Here is a 17189-nt window from a genome sequence, read left to right as displayed (position 1 = left end):
ACACACAGGCAGGGTAGGGAAGGCAGAGTATGGCAGGTTTTTGCTGTACTAACACCATTAATATGGCTATGGTCATGCGATAACATGGGTGTGGTTTCAAGTGGGTGTGGTTTTAAAAAGCATTGTCTATTTTAGTAGCTGTGACAAGTAGCTGCTACTAGTAGCTCTGTGTGTCTTTACCCTTACATGGCACACTTCACTGGCTGGTAATAATGTAGCGCAGAAAATATATCCGAGTACCTGACTGCTTATGATGGCTGGTTACACTGCAAACATGCTCAAATGACTTCTCTGGCAATTTTCAGATGCTGTTTTATATTCACTGTACCATTTGATGTGTGCCGGGCATTAAGCCACTCTGTGCATACTATAGAAGTTTGTGTGTTAATGTCTTTTGTGTGTTGTGTTAGAGCACACGTTGCATGAGGAGTAATAGGTATTGCCCAAAATGTGAATTAGGCAAGAGGACCACAAATATTTCAATTTTTTCAAATATTTCACATTTTGTCAAAATAAAAGTCCCCGCTGGTTTTGAACATCATAACTTTTTCCCAGTTTTACAAAGTATCTAAATATTAAACCACCCACAGGTAATCCTGAAGTATTACATTACTAACTTAAAGTACTACAGTAGCTCCACCACAAAATACTTTCCAATGTAATTTAGGGATCGATCACCCTGTAACTTAGACGGTACTTCCTGGGCATAGTTTAAAACAAGACAAATTGAAATAAAACAGCATACCACATGAGCTGGAACTTGCTCCATTTTAGCAGCTGGGGTCCCAGGGCGTGGGTAAAACTGATTAATGAAGAGACTGGGGAATTTGTACTCCTCAACCAATTTTAATGTCTCCTTAAAATCCTCATCTGTCTCTCCTGGAAAGCCACAAATGATGTCCGTAGCGATTGTTATTCCGGGCACTCTATAAAACAGATGGAAAATACATGTTCAACTGTAGCCTAGGGACTTAGGGGTTTTACCAAGTTTTCCTCAACACATTTCCCAAAAGCATGTGATTATTGGTAGAGTAACCATTTCCCTGCCTGATGGGACTAGGAATTATTACTCTGGACCTAAAAGGTCTCTGCAGTGATAAAGCTTTTAGGACAACATTTGTAATTAACCCCTACAGCACAATGCATACACAAAAGATAAGATGGAAAACTTTATTAGTATTAAATAGCTATACCATTTAAAGGAGAAAACATATACATTGGTTCAATCAGTGCCCCATAGAGTGGCTCCAGTTTCACATTGGGAATGTATACCAACCCTCTGTTCCTGCCATCTGTGGTTAAGAGAGCTGAAGCTTTCACATCTGCCTTGCTACACAGAAATGCTTGAATGTAGCTTTAGCCCTACTCACACAATGTCTAGGTTTATAAAAACGATCTCAGTACCTATGCATCTGGCAGTGCTAGAACACCCATATTCCCATTCAGGTTCTATGAATGAGGTAGTGATGATGTTTGGTGGGCCACATATGTAGCATGTCTGTTATGCACAATGATTTCACAGAACATGAGAGCTACTGAGATGGAGTAAAATGTACAGCTGCCATAATGGAAAGCCAACACCCAAAAGTCAAAAATTAGTAAATCATCACAGGTCCATAGAGGATGCTGGGGAAACATAGCATATCTCTAAGTGTAATTTGCAGTCAAACTACAGTAGTCCTCATCTATGAAACTAACACACCAGTAAATTACCCTTTAGAAGTAGTAAGTGGTACAACAGCATATCTTAAATTAAATGCCAGTTCACAGAAAAGGTTATCCTATAATTCATAAGATCGACAGGGGATTTATCAGAAAACAGTGAAAGGCAGGCAATATTTAGACAAAAGATAAATACATGTATAACATTGGTTGTTACATTATAAGAGCCATACTGGGAGAGAGATATGGGCATCAGAATGCAAAATGCTTGGAATCAGAGTAGAAAAGATACTGGCCATTTAAATGGGGAAAGATACTGGGGATATAGTAAAAAGAAAAAAGTTTGGATATTCAGTTTAGTTATGTATTCGCGGTAACACTAACCAAAATGCTGTTCGGGGGGAGGGGGTGCAGGTCACACCAGCAGTGGAAATATCATTTTGGTAGTTATTATACAGTGTATTATCATTATTTCTGGTCAAGGAATTCCTAAGACATAAAACTGCCATCCACCTTAAATGAAGAGCATGTGGCTGTTACAGAGCATTAAAGATCAATCAGTTCCTTACTGAAATATAGTTATATGCAATATATAATTGGAATGTGGACCACCTTTTTTGTATTTATCACATTATATATATATATATATATATATATATATATATATATATATATATATATATAACCAAACAGAATAAAGTTTACAGTTTATAACTAACACAACAAAGAACACCAAAAGAATCTATAGCTGTCATCCTCTGTATTTTCCCTACAAATTATATGAACAGAGACACAAAAAAAAACCAAAAACCCACATTGTGGGAATTATTAGCAAGCCACATAATGTGACATTGCTCACACTGATAATATAACACTCATTAAGTGTGACAATATTGTTATTCACTAGTTATTTAAACTACTTTTATGATACCACTGGCAACAGTAAAAGCATTTCCTACTAACTGTATGGAGGACAGCTGAAGCCTCGGCTCGGAGTCTGTTCCTATGGCAACCATTTATGGGAATAAGTAGATTCAATGAAATGTATATTTGTTGCACTTAATCTTGAGTAAGAAAACCATATTTTAGAAACAGAAAAATGTATGAGTTCCTTTCAGAGACAAGGTTACATTTATAACAGTAATTAGATTGGTCGTGAATTGATTATTCGCTCCGGTTCCAGAATGAGCTGGTTTGGCAGACCTGAAAATAATTGCAAAATTAGCAAGCCAATAAAGTGCTGCCATCATTTATGCTTTATTCTGGTTAAAAGCAGGAATACAAGAAGGGAATACAAGCAGAATGCCGAGGGAGTGTCATCTCTGCTCCAGCGACATTTGTACTTACAGCTACTGGAAGCACCTAGTAGAAGCATTAATGTCTTTCAAAGAAACTGACAATTCATAAAGTGAATGTCCATATGATCCAGAGACAACAAGCCCTGTGATTAATCGCTGGCACTATATAATTAGCAGGGGAGATACTACCAGCATGACGGCACATTCCAACACATGGAACATATACTTATCAGCTACATCCCTGCAGTATGTTGGATGCTTAATACTATGACACTGAATATATGCAATAGACAGTGATATATATGCCCATATATTCATTGCTCAGTAAGTAGATAGGATAATCTACCAATGCCACCCAGTCAACCAGGCCCCCAGTGTACACTTAAACACCAGTTTTACTAGTCAGTTCTTAATTTAAACCAAGATGACATCAAGGTCTAAATCAAAGAACAAATTTATAGTTGGCCATACCAACACTATACACAAAAAGCCATTTCTTATTGGCAATAGTACTATACCATTTTTCTTTTAACAAATGAAACTAATGAAAACATTTGTAATAATTATTATTTATTTGTTAATTCATATTTATATGTTTTATGTATTAAGCCCAGGGCTTAGCGTGTAAAGTTATAGGATGATCTATGTAACTACTAACAAGAGAATGCTCAACTAATAAGGCAAGTTCTAGAAAACATTTACAGCTATTGGGATGTCATGTAGCAGTGCTTGGCAAAAAAACAGCCATAAATAAATTAAGGCATTCACTGCTTAACTTTGGAATTCTATCATGGAATTAAATTTAAGAATAAAAAAAGCTGATAAGAAGGTTTCCATTCAGCACATGTGTGAAATCTGGCGGAGTTTGTAACTCACTCCATGTAGCTGTAATTACAACACACATTTCCGTTGGTAAACAGCGTTAATAAAATCCACATCCAATGAAGCAGCTAAAGGAGGGGGCACTAGGAGGTAAAACTGAAATCATTAACACCTTCCATGGCTCTTTCGGTCCCCTAATTCACAATACATTCAGCTGTTTCAAGAGCACTTTTAGTTTCATACCGCTTCTACACTAAATACAGTGCCTTGCATTTTTCTGAAAGACAAATTCTACAATAACATTCTGACGTGTTATATTCTTATTTCAAAGCACTTTTGACTGTAACATTGTTTTACAGTAGACAGGGCATTCGATTCTTTCAGAATTTACCAAAGATTGTTTGGTTATTGGTTTAATAACATGACCCCTGTACACCTCAATATTAAAATACAGCCACATATTTTTAGTTGGGTTGAGATCAGAGCTTTGACTGGGCCATCGCAGTTTATTCACTTTTTAGTTTTTGAGCAACTCCATTGTTATTATGGCCTGTTTTTTTTTAGCAGACTGACACAGGCTTGCAGTATTAACCAGTATTTTGAACCTTCCGATCTTCATTTCATTTTCATGAGATGCACAGTCCCTGCTGATAAATACGATATGGGCCAGCAGGGTGTCACAACATTGAACTTCACTGCATGTATGGTGTTTTCTTGCAGTGTGACTAGTTTTAGATTTGCACTTTACATATTACTTTGCACTTTGGCCAAAAAGCTCTATCTTAGTCTCATGTTACCACAAAGTACACTGCAACTGGTTAACTGTCTTGTTTTTTGGCATTTATTATTTTCTGCCATGATCTTATAAAAGCCAATGTTATTTAAAGCTCTATGCTCCTGAATGTTATAGCTCCTTCCAAGTTATGGTTGGCCTTCTGTAACATGACCTTTTCTAGCTTCCACTTCCCTATTATTTAGTCAATAGTGCTCAATGGGAGATCCAAACATATGGATATTGTATTCTGCCCTTTTCCTAATTTATGCATTTATATTGGTATTGTACTTTCTAATTTATTCAGAAGGCTCTTTAGGCTTAATGTTTTCCACCAGTTGTGCCTCAAACTAACAGCCACTGAGCTGGCTTAACACTTGCTAAGGCCATTTTTAAGAAAAATGTATCCTTATTAAGGCAATTTTTTTCACCTGAATAAACTTTTAGAACATTGAAAAACTAAAAACAATTTGAGCCCTGATTACTAAAACCACTGTTAGTAGCAAAACCTAACCTCCTCAGGTTAAGATTTGTTGTGAATAAAATCTTGCTGGAACCAACTCATATAATTTCGACATGTATTTCAGTATCTTACCTTATCGCAGTTTTTTTCTTGCTGAGAACAAGATCTTTTTTAAATAATGGCACCACAGTAGCACCATGCCAGACCTCAATAAATCCTGGAAAATATAGCAAAGAGGTTTAGCAATTGTAGAGCTAAGCTCTTTTAGTGTCATGGGGTGAATACCATTGAGTTCAGGACCTGTGTTTACACCTGTTCTACTCTCTTTCGAACATCCAACGCTTATGTTATTTTACAATTGGGTCTATTAACAGGAAACCTTGATTTGCTGGATCGTCAGCAAAAAATAACATTTCAAAGTCTCTGCTTTTTCCCTGCTCTCATCAACCAATTTACCTCCCATTGATATTAAGGTTTCTACTTTTGTGCACACTTCACGGAGAAACAAAGAAACAAATCTGGTAACTCACATTGACAAATGTCAATACTATGGGTACCAAATTCAAAGATTATTCTTCCTAATAGGTTTCCAAACTACCTAAAATAAAAAGTTGTCATTCAAAATTAAAAAAATAAAATAAAAATAAAGTATATTGCAGATACATTTATAATACAGGTCCTGGTTTTAGCTGGTGATTTTCTGGCTAGGTCAAAAAATAGCAGCCAGAATGGAACCCTAGCGACCACATTACTTATATAAATGTCAGTGAGAGATCAGTAGCAGTTAAAATGGTATGTGTGACATGAGCCTTAAGCGAGGCAGAATTTTCATCATATACTATTATGGCTTCTTTGTTGTTAAAGAACGAAAGAGACTTCTAGATCTTATTGCATTTCCTTGCACAAACACAAAATAAGTGTAGTTTTTTCTTTAAAACAACTCTACACTTTCTACATAACATTCAGGCACAAATATAAACTTTGTTTCAGGCATTGTTTCATTAATATTTTATTCTATAAGATAAGTTGGTTAGGGTCAGTTTGCTATAGCATGAGAAACGCTAACACAGTAAGCTTTAATATATAATAATAATATAAAACTATATTCCAATATAGAATAAAATGTTTTTATTCTTTTTTACTACATTATGGGGTTCTTCTTTGAAAATTTACATTTATGCATATAAATCTGATACTTCTTATTGCTTACATCAGACTGCAATAGTAATAGGGTTTTATATAACGCCTAAGTTTGATGAGGTAATGGCTTCAAATGAAACATAATTTTATACTCTATTAAAAAATATCTAAGAATAGCAAAACCATAATACAGAAATCTGCTGTGTATACTTTAATATTACCCTACATTAATATAACTGATAAAACCAAGTGTCATATAGAAGCCACCAGTTTATTGCAGTATATCAATATGATTGCCTGGTAACTCCACAGAGAAGAAAGAATTTATTGTAATAATGAGATAATTAGGATCTGTCAACACGGGAGATAACAGAATTGTCAGTTTCATTAACATAGAAATGTAATAAAGGGGTAAGCTTACCAAAAAAATAATTGTGTATCAGTCATATATGCAATCTCTCACAAGCAGTGAGACATGCATGTTATACCTTTTCAAATTCAAAAGAGGTAGTATATACTAATTAAAAAAAAAAAAGTTGAAAAGAATATTGAACTTTATTCTGATGTTCAAAAGCAAGATTTAGTTAATGGGTTTTAATTTACAGCAGTCTCTGTACTGAAAGAAAATAGAATCTTGGTTTTTGCAATATTTTTATTGAAAAAAAGTTTTGTTTTTTGTGCAAATTTATAACCACCCAAACAGTTTAAGCAATTTAACTGAAGCACTGGTATGGCTCTTTTGCTAATGTATATCAGTGAACAGCAAGACCAGATAACTACAATCTCAAAACATAATATCCCATGATATAAGTTGAGTTGTAAGTACAATATGCTACCAGGAGCTGGCCACGTGTGGGCTATAATAATGTGATGGGTCAGGCAACACTAGGAGATCTGTGATCTAGAATGCACTTTTCCTGCTGGTCACTGGCAACGAGAATCCAATGATAAATCTCAATATTGTACCAATTGTGCTTATTGTGTTACAGAAGTCCCTTAGATACACAACCACTGACCAATAAAAGATAGGTCTTTTTTACCCAATAGCCTTCTTATTTACAGTATGTCACTTGTAATAAAGAAAAGCCCCTTAAACAGTGTAAAATGTATCCTTATAAATACTATTTAACAGTTAGTAATATCTATGTTATTGCATAAGATATTGTGAGCAATAGAAACCCACAACCAGTAGGCTTCAAAACCTACATAAAACACATTGGCCATTGAATGAACCAGGGACTTTTAACTTGATGGTACATTGTTACCTATATCACAATCAATGCATATTCATTTTGTAAATACAGTGAACATTACAGCTACACGTACCAGGGCCTTTGACTTCTATTCCTTGCATGGGCATTCTGCAGGTTTAACTGACCAGCAGCTACAGAGAGCTACAGGGAGCTGTTAACATTAATATAATGTAGACAGTATGATGCAGACAGCATAATTTTAAGATAATTTGCAACTGGTCCCCATTTTTTATTTTTTGTGTTATCTAAATTTTAAAAAATGTATACACATTTTTAAACCTGTTAACTGGAATTAAACAGTAAAACCACTTTTGTAACCCAAATGGTTTAGAACCAGATAGGTGATTTGTTTTAAAAAAATTGTGTTCTATTTCAGAAATAAATACCACATTATTAGGGTGATTATGGAGACCCAACCTATACAGCATGGGGATCCATATTTTGAGCCTGACCCAAAGGTCAAAAACAAAAGTAGTTAGGAAGTTAAAGGAAAACTAAATTGTATGAAATGGTTAAGGTTACTGTCTATGGCAAGTAATTTACAGTTTAATATGAAAAGGAGTGAAATATGTAACATTTCTCTTTGATATGACTGCAACAGAATAAATGACAAAAGCTAATGTTGTAGAAAGAAAGCGAAAAGCTGTCAGATCCAGCCAAAGATGGCCTTGATTTATCACCATGTAGATTGCAAAACTGCAGGATGTAACTTACTTTGTTCAGATTTTGTATATGCTACAATTCATAAATTAAACCATGTGATTTCCCAGGTTGGTATATATCACTTAGAAAGCAGGCACCAGGAAACTGAAATAAGTTCAGGGAGAAGTGAAAATAATTCACCAACTTCCTTAGCTATCGATCACCAAGAAGAATAGTTTAGTAGAATTAGCAACAACATAGTGGGAAACTGCCACAGGAAATTAGGAAAGAAAAAGAATGCAGTGGCCTTATATAGATACATTGTGGTCCCCCACTCACAAAAAGTTACTGTTCCTTATAAAAATAGCTTACATCCTGCTTACAGACACCCAAATTACAGATATATGTGCACTCCCACATTGTTTTCCAAACCAGACAAAACATGTCTGTCCAAAACATGGACAAACATCTGAATGCTCATGGTGGCCATATATGGGGTAATATTTATCCTCCTCAAAGAATCATACAACTGATATTGTGCAAGTCTGGCTATACACTTGAATAGTGAATAGAATTGCTAGGTTGCCAAGTGGCCCCATAGATGTGTTGCTTGGGGGAATTGTATGTATGGAATCATTTATCCAACTAGCCAGGTAAGAGGGAACAGTACCTGAAACCCCTTCTGTTTAAGGGACAGTCCAGTTCTTTACACCTTAGAAATGGCCAATAATTATTATAACTTTACATTACAATACATGTTGCATGTAGAATGTAATTGTGCGTGAGGTTCCTTTATGGGAATTTAGAATCCAATGCAGTAGAGTTCAAAAAAACGTTTTTCACAAACCAAGCTCTTTTCGGATACAAGGAGAGAAAAGTATACCCAAGTCCCTAATATAGTACAAAGCATCCCCTGCCATACACAGGAAATATACAGCGGCCATCAGCCAATTTAATGGGCTTATTTATAAAAAGTTTGTCTTTCTAAATCGAATAAACTCGCATACTCAATGTTCGATTATTTATTAATAAAGAAAACTCTGTCGAATAAAAAATGTGAATGTCTCAAATTTCACAAACTTGAAAAACTAGAAAAATGAAAGTTTGAAAATATGGCACTTCAAATTATTTATTATTATTTCAAAAATTCAAAAGTCTGGTATTTAAGTTTTTTAGGACAAAAAAATCTAACTCAAACATTGATAAATCTCCCCCTAAGTCATTAAACTTTAGAGATAAATTCTCCTAGGGGGAAGAAACGTGTGCACAAGAGCTCCACTGACTGAGGTGATTGGAAGTTGCAAGGCTCTGATTCAGACATCCCTGCTGCTGGTATAACATAACACAGAAATAAGAACCTGCAGTGTATAAAGCGGAAAGGCAGAAAGCTTATTCCAAAACCCCAATTGGAACTGGATTTCTATTTAGCATTTTCTAATCGCTGACAAGTTTATTAACGGTAGAAAATCACAAGAGGCATGTTTTGTTAGTCTGTTATTCCTCCCATGGATGCCAATGGAGTATACAATGGATTTTAATTACAGATTTCCATGTTCTGATCATTGTATTATAACTGGGAAAAAAGAAAGTGACTTAAGACAAAATGCTCAGCATCTTTAACTTCATTTATATTCACCCTCTAATAAATGCCATCTGGTGTGTACTTTAGGGATATAATACCCATCACAATCCCTGCCATATTATTAGAAACGGCACCAAGTTGATCTAAAATGCATATTTGAACAGATGTGTTTAAATTACATCTCCGACAATGAACATGAATAAATTCTGAGCAAGCGTGCATGGATTTAACAACGGTTTTGAAAAGAGGGATTTGGAAATGCATCAAAGGTGAGCTGCATATCAATGGATAAGGCCTGACTTTAGGAAAGGTCAGTGCCATGAATAAGGGCAACTTCATGCATTTTTTCACCATCCAGTTGAAATATTCATGGAACTCAATGCAGACGGAGGTGCTGGAGTAGCGAAGCAGTTATTGGACACGTGCCATTAACCACATGCCAGTCAGCTGATAAAGGGAACAATGCACAGGCAGGCACTGTTGTATCTGAGCTGATTCAGCATGATGTTCATTAACAAAATCAGAGACTTTATGTAATAAAAGGCACTCCAGCAAACTTTGCACCTTTCATTGAACTAGCCCATTAGATTGTATAAATGCATGGCACATGTCTGTACGGGAGCTCATTTTCAAGTAAGACAGAAAAGGCATTTACCTTGGGGTTCCATTATCAAAGAGGGTCGCTTTGAGGGATGTAAATAAAAATACAAAGTGTATACTGTATTAGCTATATATATAGGTTCCAAGCTGCAACACTGCTGTTTTTAAACTGAAACACCCAGCATCACATTAATGATAATCATATCAAACCACTACTGTTCTCAGTTTACTTTCAGAAAAAATGCAAACCAATTAACCTTTTCCCTGCAGTGTGTAGGTGTGCTACAGACAATCCATTTTTCCCATAGCACAAAGGTACTTCTGTGGTGCAAGCCTTCCCTCCCCTTGGTCGCTTATGATTCATACAGCTCACCCCCAACCTGGTGGTTGAAGAGGCTTAAAATGGTGCAGCAAATGGTATGTGGGGTGCCAATTTGAAGTTACACCCACCAAATTTAGAAAAAAATTGTATTAGAATTTACATTTATTAACAGAACTTACAAAATTTTACTTTTTTAATAAAATATGCCCCATGGAGTAGAACTATATTAATCGACTCACAAGCCTTCTCTGGTCAAAATGCAATATAGTTATGGGTTAAACAGACTTGACACACAAGAATCCATATACAGAGAGAGAAAAAAAAACTCCTACTGTGAGCTCAATCTCTTTGCCAACCTTATTTCTCATAGACTTTACTAAAGAACAGTTATATAAATTAATGGAACAATCTCTCTGAATATTTGAAGTGTTAAGTTTGTACAAGGTGGAGCACTCATAACCATAAATAATGTTTCATTAGTAAAACAGGTAAAGAGATCATTAGCCGCTAAATTAGAAACTAAATTAGAAAATTAGAACATTTTTCAATTACGTTTTTTTTTTATTCCAGGAGAGATGGAAATTAGCTTAATGTATTAAAACAGAAGTAAGCATATCTTCCTAAGAGACCTATCTGCACATTTATAAGTGAATGCAAGTACCCACTATTACTAGAAGAACCACAGAACAACAATGTATAGTGTCAAAACCAGCAAGTTTAGCCTTTGTCCAATAATACAAACATATGGACAGTCATTAGAGAGACAGGTATGGTAGAACTATATCTCAAAGAAAGAGAAAAATCTGGGAGTTGTAAGGCAATGCTATCTGTCTTATCAACGGTTTGCATGATGATGACTAGTTACGCTTAGTTTTTTTTAAGTATTATTTAAAAAAAAAACCCATCAAGTTCAACCCTTCCAAGTAAACCCAGCACACACAGACCCATACACTGACCTATCTATACACTCACGTACATAAACCATATATATCAACATCAATACTAACTGTAGATTTTAGTACAGGTATGTGATCAATTATCCAGAAACCTGATATCCAGAAAGCTCTGAACTACGGAAAGCCTATCTCCCATAGACTCCATTTTAATCAAATCATTTAGATTTTTAAAACAGATTTCCTTTATCTCTGTAATCCTTATTGGAGGCAAAACAATCCTATTTGGTTTAATTAAACTTTTATTGATTTTCCAGTAGACTTTATGTATGAAGATCCAAATTATGGAAAGACTCCTTATCCGGAATACCCTTCGTCCCGAGCATTCTGGATAACAGATCCTATACCTGTATTACAATAGCCTTGGATACTATGCTTCTTCAAGAACTCATCCAAGCCCCTCTTAAAGGCATTAACAGAATCTGCCATCACTAGGAAGGGCATTCCCCAACCTCACTGCCCTCACCGTGAAAAACCACCTTCACTGCTTCAAATGGAAGCTCGGTTCCTCCAATATAAAGGGGAGGCCTCTGGTGCGCTGACCATTTTTACAGGAAAAAAAGAACATCCCCCATCTGCCTATAATCTCCTCTAATGTACTTGTACAGAGTAATCATGTCCCCTTAGACTAATGGCATATGGGGCAGTTCCATCACTAGCACAAGAAATTCCCATAACTGTCTATGCCATCTCCCTCTGATGTTAATGGGAACCAACTGATGCCACATTTTTCTGGATGGGAAATGCCTGTACCAGCAATGCCAGTGGGTTTAAATTAATGCCAATAAAAGGGAGCCTAAAACTGCCTAGTGTGCCACTGGTGTTACTGTAGCATGTCTGATCATCTGCTTGTTAGGTGCAGACATTTTGATTATGTGTAATTGTAAACCCCTAAAATAGACTGCCTATTTATAAAGCCCCATTGTAGAGAAAGCTTGAGACAAAGTATTTCTATGGCATGCCAGAATAATGTGGAAACTGATAATTTACTGCATGGGGTAGTTTCTTGGTGTAGTCCACTGAAATGTTGCAGCAGTTTTTTTTAAAGGGTGGCAAAAATAATGCATGTTTTACAAAATAAGTATGCAATGACAACTTTTTATGCATATTTTTACATTAGACTACAATATCATGTGAAATATGCCATGCCATGCTATACACAAACTATATAAAAACTATAATAATATAGCATGCATTTTACCCAGAATACAGCATTTTTAAAATACCGAAGGTGATATAATTTGGGGCATATTTATAAAGTTGTGTTAACAAATGTGCCGAAGTACTCCAAATATTGCCACTGTAATGCCAAGGTAAGCAGCAGAAAATCATTCATATTTATAAAGTTGTGTAATGATTATATGCGACTGTGTAGCCAAGTGTAAAAATCTGGCGTAAAAAGAGGTGTTAGCTTGTAAAGAGCTGCATAAAAACCAGTGTTGAGTGTGGCCGCTTTTTACACAGTATATTATACAGGTATCGGACCCCTTATCCGGAAACCCGTTATCCAGAAAGCTCCGAATTACGGAAAGCCCATCTCCCATAGACTCCATTTTAATCAAATAATTCAGAATTTTAAAACTGATTTCCTTTTTCTATGTAGAAATAAAACAGTACCTTGTAATTGATCCAAACTAAGATAGAAATAATCCTTATTGGATGCAAAACATTCCTATTGGGTTTAATTAATGTTTTATTGATTTTTTAGTAGACTTAAGGTGTGGAGATCCAAATTACGGAAAGATCCCTTATCCGGAATGCCCTTGGTCCTGAGCATTCTGGATAATGGGTCCTATACCTGTACCACTTTTCATGGTAGAAATGATTTGCCTCACATTGACTTCACAGCTTATGCCAGTACAATGCTGTTAGCCTAGGAGAAAAATACACTACACACCTTTATAAATAATGGCAATAAGCACTATATTATGGATTATTATTATTATTTTTGTAATACCCTATACAGGTACGGGGCCTGGTTTTCAGAATGCTTGAAAATCGGGTTTTCCGAATAAGGGGTCTTTCTGTAATTTAGATCTGCATACTTAGACCCCTAAAAAATAATTTAAACATTAAATAAACCCAATAAGATTGCTTTGCCTCGAATAAGGATTAATTATATCTTATCTGGGATTAGATACAAAATACAGGTATGGGATCTGTTAACCCATTAACCAGAAAGTTCCGAATTACGGAAAGATCATAGTTCTGAATTACGGAAAGATCGTAGTTCCGAATTACGGAAAGATCGTCTCCCATAGGTGCTGATTCATCAAAGTATGAGTTCGAATCCCTAAATGGGTAAAATTCGGATTAGATAAGATAATTTCTGATGATTGCAAATATCAAAAAAATGCTTGCAAAAAATTATATTATTCACTATAATATCTTATTAGTGATCCGTAAGTCACAAAATTTTTGTATCCGAACAATCATAAATGGCGGGAAAACCTTTCTGACTTTGGTCCCAATGTCTCAATGGCACTCTGCAGCTCCAACCTGGCCCAAGGAAAGTCATGATACTGAAGCTTGAATAAATCCGAACCTTTCGTACTCTGCGCGACAATACGATTTTGTTTAGCTTTTTGTCGCAAATTAGGAAAAAGTTGCAAAAAAAGATGCACAGTACTAAAAATAGGATTTTTTGTATTCAGAAGCTATCATACTTATAAATGAGCCCCCATAGACTCCATTATAACCAAATAATTCTTATTCTTGAAAACGATTTCCTTTTTCTCTGTAATAACAAAACAGTACCTTGTACTTGATCCCAAATAAGAATTAATCAAACCATCCTATTGGGTTTATTTAATGTTTAAATTATTTTTAAGCAGATTTAAGGTAGGAGATCCAAATTACGGAAAGATCCCTTATCCGGAAAACCCCAGGTCCCAAGCATTCTGGATAACAGGTCCCATACCTGTACTGTTTTATTATTACAGTGAAAATGCAAATAAGCTTTAAAAGTTTGAATTATCTGATTAAAATGGGGTTTCCAGATAATGGATCCCATACCTGTATTATGGATTATTTCCGTTATTGTGCTGCACAGCACACACACTCAGGTGCAAAGGCAACAATGGAGCTTTATAAATAAGATGAAAAGTTAAGACTGAGGATATTGAAGAATATTAAAAGTCACAGGGGAGACAGCAATAGGCCGAAGGCTTAGTGCTTTTCTACATTTCATGGAACTCTGAGGTGACTTCTATCATCATTATATTTTACAACAGGGGGTACACTATTTATTATAATACACAAGTTTTAGTGAGTCACCATTTATAACTAATGACATCACTACCAGGATATTCAGGTCTCTTGAGTATTATATATATATATATATATATATATATATATATACACACATATATATATATACATATAGATATATAATATATATATATATATATATATATATATATATATATACATACACACACACACACACATACCCCGCCCCCCCACCACACACACACACTTTATGTTAATAGCATCATTTGTGACATTAGCTTATAAACATAAAACCCTGGACAAAGTCAAGTCATATTCTCAAACTCAATTTTTTTGCGATATTCAATTTTTTTTAATATAACGAGTTTTCATTATTGAAAAATAAGCGACCATATGTGTTTATATGATTTAGAAAAAGAAACTCGAATTCAAAAAACTTGAAAATTGATAAATATGCCCATAACAGTGCTAACTTTTATTTGTTAATTTTTGTCACTATGACATGCATTCACTATTAATTACATTCACGGATAATGGAAGGGCCTGCAAGACCGACACTATAGTAGCTTGACTATGGCTTTTGATCTGCCTCTATTACTGCCATGATAATTACCAGTTATATGTAATGCACTATGTGCAAAGTTGCTACTTATGCCTAAGTACTTGGTAGTGCAAGCTGTGGTCTGCTTAGGGTTGCCACATTTTAGTTCTGTCCTTACTAGTCGATGACATAAGGGGGTGGGACAGAGAAGGGCAAAGTCACAACATTTTGAGGAAAGAGTTCTGAAGTTTCAAGTACATGTATAGGACCTGTTGTCCAGAATGCTCGGGAACTGGGGTTTTCCGGATAAGGGGTCTTTCCATAATTTGGATCTCCATTTCTTAAGTTCACAAAAAAAATCAATAAAACATTAATTAAACCCAATAGGATTGTTTTGCCTCCAATAAGGATAAATTGTATCTTAGTTGGGATCAAATACAAGCTACTGTTTTATTATTACAGAGAAAAAGGAAATCAATTTAAAATGGATCCAGGCTTTCCGTAATTAGGATCTTTCTGGATAACAGGTTTCCGGATAACGGATCCCATACCTGTACATTGTTACTAACTTAGGAATACCAGCCCCAGCCTTGGCTTGTATTTTTACTTTAGGTGGCAAGCCTAGCCCTGGTGCAAGGTGCAGAGCGCAATGCTGTTGGGCACATGAAAACTGTACTCTGCAAAAAGTACAAGATCTGTCAGTGCCTTCAATCCAATGGGGCTCCCTATATAGGAACATGCTAGCGGACATTCTAGGGCAGTGGTCTCCAACCTTTTTTGCACCACGGACCGGTTTCAAGCAAGACAATTTTTCGGAGGACCAGGGGCGGTGGGTAAAATACAGCTCATCATAATACAAAATCAGCAACTAGATGCACCCAGCCCCTCTGCTCTTCTTACTCCCACCAAAGTGGTGACTTCCCCTGACACTTAATATGTAGCTTTAAGTACTTTGGTCCTTTTTTGCGATCAGTAGAAAGCTTTCTGGGCTTCGCATAGCTGTTGTTATGGAGTTGGGATCACAGGTAATTGGGACCAGAGGTGGCACAGTTCAGCACAGCCCACGGCCCGGTGGTTGGGGACCCCTGTTCTAGGGGACAATAGCACACCACTCCCCTCTTTATGAAACGCTGAACAAGAATGCCTCCATTCAGAGGCTCCTTTGAAGAGTGCACAATGCTTTGTTCCAAGCTGTAATAAATGGGGCAAAGACTGGGTGCTTTTTCTATTAAGATTGCCCTATCCTTAGTAAATGAGGTCTACAGTGTTTGCTTAGAACCTAGAGCCGAGTACTATAACTACTGCTTGTACACCCAAGGAACCAGGTGACATTTAAAAAATGTCTCCCTGTGAGACAGTAATAATACGACTCAAGCACATAAATCCATGATAAAACAGGTGTGCATACTAATCAACGGTATTTATATCACTTTTGGTCACTGCTTCCCAAAGTCTTTCCAATGGCAGGAAATGAAAGCAGGAAAAGGTGAACAATTCCTCCCACACCTGTTTTGCCAGTGACTCAGTTTTGTGATTTCGGTCATTTTTAAAGGATGAGAATTAATGCAGCCATTTTTTGAAAATTGGCAAAAGCAAAATGATATGGGCATTTTCTTTAAACATGCTTATAACTTAGTGTACATTTGAAAGTGATATTTGTGCATTTGTCAGTCATTTTTCTTGGTGCTAGACAGTATATATTGAAGCATTGGTTCACCCAAAGGTGTCTTTATGCAAAGAGACTCTTATCTAAGCTGAAAAGATTGTTAAAAACAGGTTAATGTCACGCAAGCTTGCCAGCAATAATTAAAGGCAAAGTTGGCTGCCCAGTTCAGCCTTTGACAAATTCTGCTGTGGCGCTGCATTCAGAGGGGGGCATATTTAGAAATTAATGTCTGATTTATTTTA

At 35.9% G+C, this 17189-nt stretch overlaps 1 protein-coding gene across 3 annotated transcripts in view; it reads right to left on the bottom strand.

Annotated features, from left to right (window-relative positions):
- The window catches only part of cdkal1 (CDK5 regulatory subunit associated protein 1-like 1), a 477082-nt gene that overhangs the window by 143061 nt on the left and 316832 nt on the right, over positions 1-17189 (bottom strand). For all 3 annotated transcript variants that reach the window (XM_012964438.3, XM_012964437.3, NM_203863.1), the window contains 1 exon segment: positions 746-926. In XM_012964438.3, the coding sequence (XP_012819892.1) occupies positions 746-926 (181 nt within the window).

This window comes from Xenopus tropicalis, chromosome 6 (assembly GCF_000004195.4).
Source record: "Xenopus tropicalis strain Nigerian chromosome 6, UCB_Xtro_10.0, whole genome shotgun sequence".
Taxonomy (NCBI): domain Eukaryota; kingdom Metazoa; phylum Chordata; class Amphibia; order Anura; family Pipidae; genus Xenopus; species Xenopus tropicalis.
The sequence above is the reverse complement of the archived record's forward strand: the minus strand, read 5'-3'. Positions and strand labels throughout refer to the sequence as shown.